Source organism: Phacochoerus africanus, chromosome 8 (genome assembly GCF_016906955.1).
Source record: "Phacochoerus africanus isolate WHEZ1 chromosome 8, ROS_Pafr_v1, whole genome shotgun sequence".
In the NCBI taxonomy this organism is placed as follows: Eukaryota; Metazoa; Chordata; class Mammalia; order Artiodactyla; family Suidae; genus Phacochoerus; species Phacochoerus africanus.
In genome coordinates this window covers 45,957,317-45,970,111 of record NC_062551.1, presented here as the reverse complement: position 1 = coordinate 45,970,111, position 12,795 = coordinate 45,957,317, and the positions used below count along the sequence as shown (strand labels likewise).

General features: G+C 44.3%; 1 protein-coding gene across 1 annotated transcript in view; it reads right to left on the bottom strand.

The window, feature by feature from the left end:
* The window catches only part of LOC125133195 (zinc finger protein 82 homolog), a 76,086-nt gene that overhangs the window by 24,113 nt on the left and 39,178 nt on the right, over window positions 1-12,795 (bottom strand). Inside the window, exon 6 of the mRNA XM_047791324.1 lies at window positions 3,491-3,768. Coding sequence (XP_047647280.1) covers window positions 3,491-3,768 — 278 coding nt within the window. The remainder of the gene's footprint in view (window positions 1-3,490; window positions 3,769-12,795) is intronic.

Sequence of the window (12,795 nt, the reverse complement as noted above, 5' to 3'; positions counted from 1 at the left end):
CACAGCTCACAGCAGTGGTGGATCCTAAACCCACTGAAAGGAGTCAGAGATCAAACCTTCATTTTCATGGATACTAGTTGGGTTCTTTACCCCTGAACCACTATGGGAACGCTTCAATACTAATTTTATTTTATTTTATTTTATTTTATTTGTCTTTTTTTGCTATTTCTTGGGCCGCTCCTGCGGCATATGGAGGTTCCCAGGCTAGGGGTCTAATTGGAGCTGTGGCCGCCAGCCTACGCCAGAGCCACAGCAACGCAGGATCCGAGCCGCGTCTGCAACCTACACCACAGCTCACAGCAACGCCGGATCGTTAACCCACTGAGCAAGGGCAGGGACCGAACCCGAAACCTCATGGTTCCTAGTCGGATTCGTTAACCACTGCGCCACGATGGGAACTCCCTCAATACTAATTTTATATAGCTCTTATTTCAATGAAAATTCTCAAATATTAAGCTCTTTGATTCTAGTCCAGTGTATCCGAAATTTTGGGGGGTTCATGTTTGATAATCTCATTAAATTATGAACTTCCTTCAGAGAAAAATGGCATATTAACAAATCTCTATAATTTTACATACAATGTCAAGGAGTTTCTGGCACCCTGAAAGTCCCAAATGGATTTAAATTACCACTAGTTAAGAATTCCTGTTTCCCCACGCACCCACAGCCAGCTAATCTGACAAAGGAGGCAAGGATAATACAATGGAGAAAGGACAGCTTGTTCAATAAGTGGTGCTGGGAAAACTGGACAGCCACATGGAAAAGAATGAAATTAGAACACTCCCTAACACTATACACAAAAAGAAACTCCAAATGGATGAAAGACCTAGATATAAGACCAGACACTATCAAACTCTTAGAGGAAAACATTGGCCAAACACTCTCTGACATAAACAACAGCAACATCTTCTCAGATCCACCTCTGAGAGTATTGACAATAAAAACAAAAATAAACAAATGGGACCTAGTCAAACTTCAGAGTTTCTGCACAGCAAAGGAAACCCTAAACAACACAAAAAGACAACCCACATCAATCTTTGCAAGTGAATCCACTGACAAGGGATTCATCTCCAAAATTTATACACACCTCCTGCAGCTCCATACCAAAAAAACAAACAACCCCATCAAAAAATGGGCAGAAGATCTAAACTGACAGTTCTCCAAAGAAGACATACAGATGGCAAAAAAACACATGAAAAGATGTTCAACGTCACTCATTATTAGAGAAATACAAATCAAAACCACTCTGAGGTACCACCTTACACCAGCCAGAATGGCCATCATCCAAAAGTCTACAAACAAGAAGTGCTGGAGAGGGTGTGGAGAAAAAGGAACCCTAGTACACTGTTGGTGGGATTGTCAATTGGTGCAACCACTGTGGAAAGCAGTATGGAGATTCCTCAGAAAACTAAACATAGAACTACCATTTGATCCAGCAATCCCACTCCTGGGCATCTATCCAGAGAAAACCACGACTCGAAAAGACACATGTACTCCGATGTTCATTGCAGCACTATTTGCAATAGCCAAGACATGGAAACAACCTCAATGTCCATAGACAGAGGAGTGGATCAAGAAGATGTGGTACATATACACAATGGAATATTACTCAGTCATGAAAAGGAATGAAATACCGGCATTTTTTGCAACATGGATGGACCTAGAAATTATCATGCTAAGTGAAGTCAGCCATCAATGAGACACCAACATCAAATGCTTTCACTGACATGTGGAATCTGCAAAAAGGACAGACTGAACTTCTTTGCAGAACAGATGCTGACTCACAGACATTAAAAACTTATGGTCTCCGGAGGAGAGAGTTTGGGGGGTGGGGGCCTGTGCTTGGGTTATGGGATGGAAATCCTGTGAAATCAGATTGTTATGATCATTATACAACTACAGATGTGACAAATTCATTTGAGTAATAAAAAAAGAAAAGAAAAGAATTCCTGTTTCAGGGAGTTTTCTTGTGACACAGCGGATTAAGGATTTGGTGTTGTCCTCACTGCAGGAGCTTGGGAATTTCCCATACTGCAGGTGTGGTTAAAAAAAAAAAGGAAAAGAAACAACAACAAGAATTCTTGTTCCAGACCATTTGAGTACTTTTTTGGCCACACTTGAAGCTTATGGAATTTCCTGGGCCAGGGATGAATCCGAGCCAGCTGCGAGAGGTGGGGGATGGAATCTCAGTCACCAGAGTGACAATGCTGGTTCTTGGATCCTTAGCCTGCCGTGCCACAGTGGTAAATCTGGAACACTTCATTTTTTAAAACTAGGAAATGTCCCACACAAGTGGCCTGATGTTTTCATTTTTCCTGGAAGCCAATGGAGAATTGCTCCAAATTACCACTTAACAACACATGGCTAATGTTTATTACGTATTATGAAGTATCAGGCACTGTTCCAGGAGCTTTACACACAGTTATAAAAAGAAAGCTCTCAAAGTAAGGGGAAATATTTGCCACATGGACATATGCGTATTGGCACTATGGAGAGGAACTAAATATCAAGTTAATAGACAGGTCGTACTAGGAAGAAAGAAGCAAATATGCCTACGTCCTCAAAAATAAGAATGCATTTCACAGAACAAGAGTTAATACGCATTCGTCTTGACTTTGATTTTTAAGTGGGAAACAGCAATTCAATTCGTTCCTCCTCCTCAGAGCCCTTTTCTTAGTCTGACAGGACTAAGAAAGAAGAGAATCTTAAAACAATATAAGTCTTTCTTTGAAGCCCAGCCCACCCTGGCTACATTAGTGCACGCCACAACTACACCTGTTCCCACCCATCCACCGTCCACACGTATCCAGAGTTAAGTCAAATGAAAAGTATTGACCCTTTCCAGCATTAAAGACCAGCATTAAAGAAAAGGTAGGGGGCACGGAGGGGCGGGACTAGAGTCGGACTTGAGAGAGGGAATTCCGTGGTTCTGAAATCTGCAGTTGGATGGGTCTGAGCTGTGTGTGAATACGTGAGTGTGGGTCCGCGAGCGCCCGAAGATGTATTGCTGGGGGAACACCCCCAGGACCCAGCCTGGAGCGCAAGTTTCGTTCTAACATGCCTATCCCAAGACGGGTTTGAACCTTTTCGCTGGGGGTCTTTTCTCTGGCTCTCAGGTATCTAACTGGGGGCCATTTCTCAGTGGCGGGCTGACGATTCAGCAGTGACGCTAGGGTCGCAGTCACTCAGTGCACGGCAACCTTCGGTCACACAAGAGGCTCTGCACCCAATTCGGCCGCACGAACGCCATCACCCACTAGTTCCAGCGTCACAACCGCGCACAGTCCGGATGTCACAGCCCGGTCCAGTCACACCCACAGCCACACCATACCGTTACACCACCGCTGTTCTCAAGCACACTAAGGGCTGAGGTACCGGGCTCCCAACGCTCGGTGGTGCTGGAGCGCTTCCTTTCCCTCTCCTCATCCTCGGGCTGCAACGCCGCTCCTACCAATGGCTGAAACAAACGCTCCGAGCCAGGACTGCTCACCTGGGGCGCGGAACCCGTCTCTCAGTGATGCCCAGTGGGAGGGAGGGCGCGGCAACTCAGGTAAGTCCACAGCCCAGGAGCCTAACGGGCCGCGCGCGGAGGCTGTTGGGAGTTCGGGCGGCACGTACTGAGTGCGCGGGCGCGGCCACGCCCCAGGAGGCGGGGCACCAGTGAGGACTCCTCGTAGCGTGACCTGCGTGGAGTGACCTGGAGATCCAGTTGGATCGCAATAGGGGCGGGGTCCTTGGCTCTTTGTCCTGAAGAAGTCGCGGCAGGGCCTGGAGCAGGGCGGGGAAGAAAGACGTCCTCCTCTCACCGGGATGTGTGTGTATAAATAGGGTTCTCCGTGGGACCAGCGGGGGATGTTTGTTATCAGGGACAGCACTTGTGTATCTGTCTTTGGAGTGCTTCTGGGTGCGATTTTTTTGTGTCATTGAGTGTGGCTGGTTGTGTTTGAGATGATGCGATGGGGATTGGAGTGCGGTTTATGAAGATTTTATGATTGGAATTGTATCTCGCTGTGTAGGACTGAAAATGTTATGGGGGCCTGTGAGATGATGGGATTGACTGTGGGTGCATGAGGTTGGGTTTCTGTGAACGTGGCTGGAATTGACTGAACATTTCTGTGATAGATTTCTTTTCCTTGGGCCTTCCCTGCAGGCCGTCCATGTGAGTCATTCAGTATGTGTCTGGGAAACATGTCTGATTGTGTGGTGAGTGTGTGTGCTTCTGGTGTGTTCCGGCAGGACTATGTGGAGTTGGCTGTCGGGATGTAAAACCCAGAGCCTCACTCTCCTCAACTCTGAAACGGGGAAAGGAATGTTGCCTTTTCAAGGAGCGTCAGCTTTACTGAAGGATTTAGTGAAAAAACAGATTTTTCTGGAAAATTAAATATTTATTTTACATTTAATCACAGGTTTATTATGGAGAAGCATGCAAATAAGCAATGCTTTAAAAATAAGTTTTCAAAGGAAATTCCTGTCATGGAGTAGTTATTTACTTCTGCCACATATTCCCATGAGTGGGCTTTCCCTCTCTGACCATGTTAAGGAGATTTTGTGAGGAAGATCTAAGAAGCCCCATTCTCTGAAAAAAACATCTTTACAAGAAAGAGAAGCAATATTGCTAGCAAACAAGACCAGGATTAGGAAGTTAGATATCTTGGATTCTAGATCAGACACTCTTTCCTCTGTTAAAGGTCAAGAAACTTAAGACTCAAAGCATGTGTTCCTACTGACATTACTAAGTCAAATTTAACATTACAGGGTTTTATTCTTACCTTTTGTATTTCTGCTTGTCTCTAACAGAAATCCTAGTTCCTAGTAGTATTAACATATTTATATACAGTAGCTGAGAATTTCCATAAAATAGTTTAAAACTGCAGTACCAATATCATTAGTAACAATAAGTAGTAAAGAGAATTTTAGATTGTAGTTCTTTTAAAGCAGAGGTTGACAAACTAAGTTTGCAGGCCAAATCTGGCCTGACACCCATTGTATAGCTAGTAAGTGTATATGGTGTATTTCTCTTTGTTTTAAAAACAATAAGGAGAAGAAGAAGATTTTGTGATTTTACTTATTTCAGATTTTAATGTCCTTAAATAAAGTTTTATTGGAACATAGCCATGCTCCTTTATGTATTGTCTATGACTGCATTTGAAATACAAGGGCAGAATTGAGTAGGAGTTTTTTTGTTTTGTTTTGTTTTGCTTTGCTTTTGGGGCCATATCTGTGGCATATGGAAGTTTATTGGAGCTGCAGCTGCCTGCTTATGCCACAGCCACAGCAACTCAGCATCCGAGCCTCATCTGCAACCTGTATACCATAGTTCACAGCAACACTGGATCCTTAACCCACTGAGCCAAGCCAGGGATCAAACCTGTATCCTTATGGATACTAGTTGGGTTCATTATCACTGAGCCTCAATGGGAATTCCTTTCTCTGGTTTTTTTGTTTTGTTTTGTTTTTTGGCTGTGGTGTGCAGCAGCTTGATGTGAGATCTCAGTTCCCAGACCAGGGATTGAACCCAGAGCACAGTAAAATTGCCAGATCTAACCACTAGACCACAAAGGAACTCCCAGAATTGAGTAGATAGGCTGAATGGCCTGTAGCTTAAAATACTGTCAATTTTATAAAGCTGTTGCAAACAATGAATCAGTAAACTGTTGCTCCTAGCAGAAATACCGTGTTAGTTTCCTATAAGCATCTAGTCACAACATTTTTCCTCAACCAATCAATACATAACATTGTTTCATGCATTCTGTCAGATACTTTATATATTGTTGATTTACTGAGCTCAAAGCCAACAGCACTATAACATTGGTGAATGAAGTTTATCTAACACAGTTTTCTCTGTAAGGCACATCACAGCCATCCTGCCCTTAGGAATACTAGCCAGCACTTCTGCATAGATTTGGAGACCATTTTAAACAGCAAAGTCACCAACAAAAAGCACAAAAATGAGGAGAAAAAGGTGATACTAATCAGCCTGTAAAAAGGATACTTGTTTACAGTGTAAGAACTGAAACAAGAGGGCAGAGGTTCCCTTATTTGACTGAAGCTGAGGACATGGGACTCTGGGGTTACAAATGAATTTTAACGAGTAGGTAAGTTCACAAATATGGAATTTGCAAATAATAAGAATAGACTGTATTTACTGTCTGATCTCTTACAGAGAAAGTTTGCCAGCTCCTGTTTTAGAGTATATCCCTCTTAATTATACAATTAGAGTGTTTAAAAACTACTTGAAATCAGAGTTCCTGTTGTGGCATAGTGGAAACGAACATAACTAGTATCCATGAGGATACAGGCTCAATCCCTGGCCTCGCTCAGTGGGTTGGGGATCCGGCATTGCTGTGAGCTGTGGTGTAGGTTGCTGACATGGCTTGGATTCCGAGTTGCTGTGGCTGTGCTGTGGACCGGCAGCTCTATCTCCAATTCAACCCCTAGCCTGGAAACTTCCATATGCCATAGATGAGGCCCTCAAAAACAAAGCAAAACCTACTTGAAATCATTATTTTCCTGTACCATCAATAAAGTCTGTAATTAATTATGGTTAATTAAATACAAATAATAGAAAAAATAATCAAAAAGGAAAGCTCCTCTTTATAGACGAATGCTAGCTAAGAAGTTTGTTTTACATGATGGTGAAATCTGCTTCAAATACATTTACAATATTTGATTTTGATGAGGATTTTGTATAGTATGGTGCTTTCCTTTAAGTTCAAGTTCATTTCTATTGTCTCCTTCCCTATCAGGCAACACTTGCAATTGGGTAAGGCAGTGACGTCATTAAAAGAGATATAGCTTCATGGCATGACGGCTAGCCATTGCTGGGGTAAAACTATAACAAGTTTATCGGGTTTTGCATTTAAGTGGGCCTGCTGGGTGTGCTCCCTTATCTGGTAGGGCCGGTGGCTACTCTTGGGTGGGACAACTAACTGGGTTCTGCAATCACTTCTGGTCACATGGGATAGCAGGCTGTGATCCCTTTCAGGGCAGTGCCACTGGTTGGATTCTGTGATTGGGCAGAGTTGCAGGCTGTGCCCTGCAAATTGATCTTGGTTAGGTGGGCCTCAGGCTGTGCTTCCTGACTAGATGCTGCTGTTCAGGTAGGGCCATAGGCCAGCCGGGTTTCATGGTAGGATGGGGCCTCAGTCTATACTCTGCAATCAGCAGGGACTGCAGGTTGTGCCCCAGAGTTGCGTGGGGCTGCAGGCTGGGCTTTGAGATTGGGCACACCACTGGCTGTGCTCTACTACCAGACAAAGTCATTGGTCAGGCCCTCTGGTCAGGCAGGGATTCCTGGTGTACCCCACAGTTGAATGGGACTAGAAACTGTGCTCCAGGCTGGGTTTCTGTCCAAGCTCCTTGACTAAGTGGGGCCACAGTCTGTGCTTTGCAATTGAGTGGTGTCACTGGCTGAGCACCCTGCCTAGGGGAGGCCGCAGGCTGTTTTCAGTAATTGGGCAGGCTCTGCTGCTGTTGGAGTTAGTTGTACACTAGGCTCTATGGTTGGGCAGTACCGTAGGCTGGTCTCAAAGGCTGCCCAGGGTCATTGATCAGGCTCCCTGGTTATGCATGGCCAGAGGTTACGCTCAAGAGATTGGCAGGGCAGTTAGCTTGGCTTCTGACTCAGCGAGGCATAGGATGTTCTCCCCAGTTGCCAAGCATCCAAAGCGACACTCCCCAGAGGGATGAGACTAGATGCCATGCTCAGATCTTGGGTGGAGCTACAAATTTGCTCCTCTGCCCAGGTAGGCTGTAAGATGTGCTCTGTGGCTGCCAGGCGTCTGTGGCTATGCTTCCTAAAGGGGCAGGGCTAGACATTATGCTCAGCAGTGGGTGGTACTGTTAATTTGCAGCCCTGCCTGGATAGGTCAAAGAATGTGCTCCGTGGGTCCTCGGTGTCTGTGGCCAGGCTTCCTGGTGGGGTGAGACTGGTAGTTATGCTAAGTAGTTGGGCAGGGCCGTGAATTTCCTCCCTTGCCTGAGAATGGGCCGGCACAGCCTACTGGCTGGGGATCCAAATCAGGCAGAACTGCCAACCAAGCTCCCTGGCCATGAGACCACTGGCTCAGTTTTGCAGGTGGGCAAACTACTGGCTGGGATCTCTGCTCAGGCACTGGCTGTAAGCAGAAACATAGTCTGTGAAGATCTAAATGCTGGTTGCTTCTTTGTCTGCCTTTCTTCTCCACCTCTACCTAATCCCTTGTGGTGGAACTCCACAGACTCACCCAGCAAATCCCAAGAGGTAAGATCTGGTGGATTTCCCAGGAAGTGTCCTACGATGCTGAGGAAGCTGGATGTCCACTCAGGGTTCTCTTTTTCCCACTGGAGGAACTGTAGGCCTGGTGGGAGTGCTTCTTGGTATAATGCTGTGCTGGCCTGGGGCAGGGGCAATGTGGTCAAAAGGGAGGCACTCTTTTTACCCTTGTAAGGTGGTTCTTTGCAGGCAAGCAGGGTGCTTCAACTTCAACCCTGGGTTCTGGGAATTTCACAATAATGTCCTATCTCTGGATAGTTTCTGACTGCTCTTCTTGTGAGAGGGGTTGAAGTAGGGAATGACCTACAATGACATCTTGATGAAGTCTTCAGCCCCTAAAATATTCGGTTTCCAACAAAAAAATTGTGATGCACACAGAGACCAGAAAGTGTGATCCAAACACAGGGGAAAAAAAGCAACCAACAGAAAATATCACTAATAAGGCCCAATATTATACGTAACACAAAAACATCAAAGTAGCCATAATAAATGTCAAAAAAAAAAAAACTAAGTAAAGCCATTCTTAAAGAAGTAAAGGAAGTTATGATGAAAATGTCTTATCAAAATTGACAATCTGGGAGTTCCCGTCGTGGCTCAGTGGTTAACTAATCCGACTAGGAACCATGAGGTTGCAGGTTCGATCCCTGGCCTTGCTCAGTGGGTTAAGGATCTAGCGTTGCCGTGAGCTGTGGTGTAGGTTGCAGACACAGCTCGGATCCTGCGTTCCTGTGGCTCTGGCGTAGGCTGGCAGCTACAGCTCCAATTGGACCCCTAGCCTGGGAACCTCCATATGCCATGGGATCGGCCCAAGAAATGGCAAAAAGACAAAAAAAAAAAAAAAGACAATCTGGGGAGTTCTCATTGTGGCTCAGTGGTAACAAACCTGACTAGTATCCATGAGATACAAACTCGGGTTCAATCCCTGGCCCTGCTCAGTGGGTTAAGGGTCTGGCATTGCCATAAGCTGTGTTGTAGGTTGCAGCCAAGTGAAGTAATTGGGCGTCTGAAATAACCTGAAAACCAGAGAACGCTAAAACAGAAACTCACTGGAAACCACAGAGGGCCAAGCTGAGAAAAACAGCTGAAATGGGACACAGCTTTGCCTACACCATTGGGAGAAGAGCACAAGTCCACGAAGGGGCTGGTGAAGTCTTGTCTGTGAGAAGCCTCCAAGTAGACAGACCCAAGTCCTTTCCAGGAGAAAGTTCCTCCCTGAGGAGAAAATGCAAAGAATGGAATTATTGAGCATGGAAATCTCAAACAGCCACTATATCTATCTATCTATCTATCTATCTATCTATCTATCTATCTATCTATCTGTCTGTCTATCTATCATCTATGAACACACACACATATACACACATATATATGTATAAATATATATATTTTATATATATGTATGTGTATATATGTGTGTGTATAATGCATACATATATAATACATGTCAACACTATGTGAAACCTGTAGAAGAAGGAGCTCTGTAGACTGAAAAAAAAACAATCCTGAATGAAGCCTGTCTAAAATGGTTCTGGGAGTTCCCACTGTGGCTCAATGGAAACGAATCTGACTAGTATCCATGAAGATGCAGGTTCTATCCCTGGCCTTGCTCAGTGGGTTAAAGGATCCAGCATTGCCATGAGCTGTGTTGTAGGTGTGGCTCGATCCCAAGTTGCTGTGGCTGTGGCGCAGGCCTGTGGCTACAGCTCCAATTGGACCCCTAGCCTTCGAACCTCCATGTGCCAGGGGTGAGGCCGTAAAAAGATAAAAATTAAAACAAATGAAATAAAATGGTTCGGGGAAAAATTCAGCAGAATGGAAACAGTGCTAGGGTAAAGGATCTAGTTTAAGGGCAAGCAATCCTCTACCTTAATAACCTCTGAGACTTTCAGTGAATTAAAGCACAGATCAGAACTCTATTTTTTTTTTTTTGTCTTTTTGCTATTTCTTGGGCCGCTTCCATGGCATATGGAGGTTCCCAGGCTAGGGGTCAAATCGGAGCTGTAGCCACAGGCCTACGACAGAGCCACAGCAACGAGGGATCCGATCCGAGCCGCGTCTGCAACCTACACCACAGCTCACGGCAACGCCAGGTCGTTAACCCACTGAGCAAGGGCAGGGACCAAACCCGCAACCTCACGGTTCCTAGTCGGATTCGTTAACCACTGCGCCACAACGGGAACTCCAGAACTCATATTGTTGATGCAGAGTCATTCTGAAAAGATTCAGTTAATTTTTGACAGTATGTCTTAAAAGGCAGAAAAGCATTAATGGTTCAGGGAAACTACCCTATAAAAATAAGTTGCAGAAAAGTATCAGACAAATTCCATAAAAGTTACTCTTTCATAAAAGAGAGAGAGATAAGCAACACAATAACATCTTTACAGACAGTGAAAGGATATCATAAAGCAATGCCCACAAAAGATCAAAGTTGGAGCCTACTATTTCGAAATGAACTAATATTGCATTTAGGAAATGATACAAACTATGTAAGGACAATACAAATTAGAGCCAGAAAAATTCAGAAATGAGGTGCTAACTCAGAAAAGAAAGGAGTTCCCGACGTGATGCAGTGGTTAATGAATCCGACTAGGAACCATGAGGTTTCAGGTTCGATCCCTGGCCTTGCTCAGTGGGTTAAGGACCCAGCATTGCCGTGAGCTGTGGTGTAGGTCTCAGATACGGCTCGGATCCCGTGTTGCTGTGGCTCTGGTGTAGGCCGGTGGCTACAGCTCTGATTCGACCCCCAGCCTGGGAACCTCCATATGCCAAGGGAGCGGCCCTAGAAAAGACAAAAACAGGAGCTCCCATCATGGCTCAGTGGTTAACAAATCCAACTAGGAACCATGAGGATGCGGGTTCTATCCCTGGCCTCAATCGGTGGGTTAAGGATCCGGCGTTGCCAAGAGCTGTGGTGTAGGTCGCAGACACGGCTCGCATCTGGTGTTGCTGTGGCTCTGGTGTAGGCCAGCAGCTACAGCTCCAATTGGAACCCCTAGCCTGGGAACCCCCATATGCCGTGGGTGCAGCCCTAAAAAGACAAACAAAAACCAAAAACTCTCTACTTTTGATTTCTTGACTGACTGAGAAATACCATTTTTATTTGTAATGCTTTACTGAAAAAGGCAGCCTGAATTTGGAGTTAAAATGTGTGTCCTAGTATTTCATTCCTACCCTGCATACTGGGACATTTGCAAGCAGAGGACTGGGTCTGCAATGCTAGCATGGAGCATTGTAGCCTGCACCAGGAAACAGAGATTCAGAGTCAAATAAAGGGAGGTAATTTATGTGTTTTAACACATTTCACCAAGGAAATAAATCATTTCTGTTATGAAACACAAACAAGAATAGGGATGAAAATAAGGGGAAATTATCTTCAAAATTCAACATTTCAGTCTGTAAGAATGGGGAAAATATGATTTAAAAAAAAAAAAAAAGGAAAAGGTCCTGCTCAAAATCCACTGTCATCAGGTCTACAACATGAAATCAGACAAGAAAATAAAGTATTACGGTGAGATGGGTATATACCTTTATCTGCACATTATAAAAGGTCAAAAGAATCTATCACTTTATAATCAATACCCTAATAAAATGTTAGACTTTCAGATATTAGTAGCATATTTTAAGTATAAGGGTAGATATTATATGTACATTATAAAGATATTAGAGGGTATGGAGGATGAAGGCTGTCAAAGAAATTTCAAGACATGCATATATATTAAAGACTATCCACTGAGTCAATTGTGCACTTATTTGGGATACTCTGTACCTAAATTTATTTATTTATTTATTTATTTTTTGTCTTTTTGCTATTTCTTTGGGCTGCTCCCACGGCATATGGAGGTTCCCAGGCTAGGGGTTGAATCAGAGCTGTAGCCCCTGGCCTACGCCAGAGCCACAGCAATGCGGGATCCGAGCCTCGTCTGCAACCTACACCACAGCTCACGGACAACGCCGGATCCTTAACCCACTGAGCAAGGGCAGGGATCGAACCCACAACCTCATGGTTCCTAGTCGGATTCGTTAACCACTGCGCCACGACGGGGAACTCCTGTACCTAAATTGAATAATTCAAAATATAATTCCAATGAGACTTTTATTGGATCTGGATAAAAAGAATCTAATTCTAGTGAATAAACAGTTTTTTTTCAAATATAAACTATACATTTATAATATATGTATGTCATAAGTTACTGAGAAGTGTAAATCTAAGACTGCTGGAAAATAGATATGAGGATATGAACTTTCTTTTTGTTTTTTAGGTTTTTTTTTTTTTTTGTATTTTTAGGGCCACACCCATGGCATATAGAGGATTCCAGGCTAGGGGTCAAATCAGAGCTGTAGCTGCTGGCTTACACCACAGCCATAGCAATGCGGGATCTGAGCCAGGTCTGCGATCTACACCACAGCTCTTGGCAATGCCAGATCCTTAACCTACTCAGCAAGGCCAGAGATCGAACCTGCATCCTCATGGATGCTAGTCAGATTCGTTTCTGCTGAGCCATGACAGGAGCTCCCGATATGAACATTTAATATGTAATACA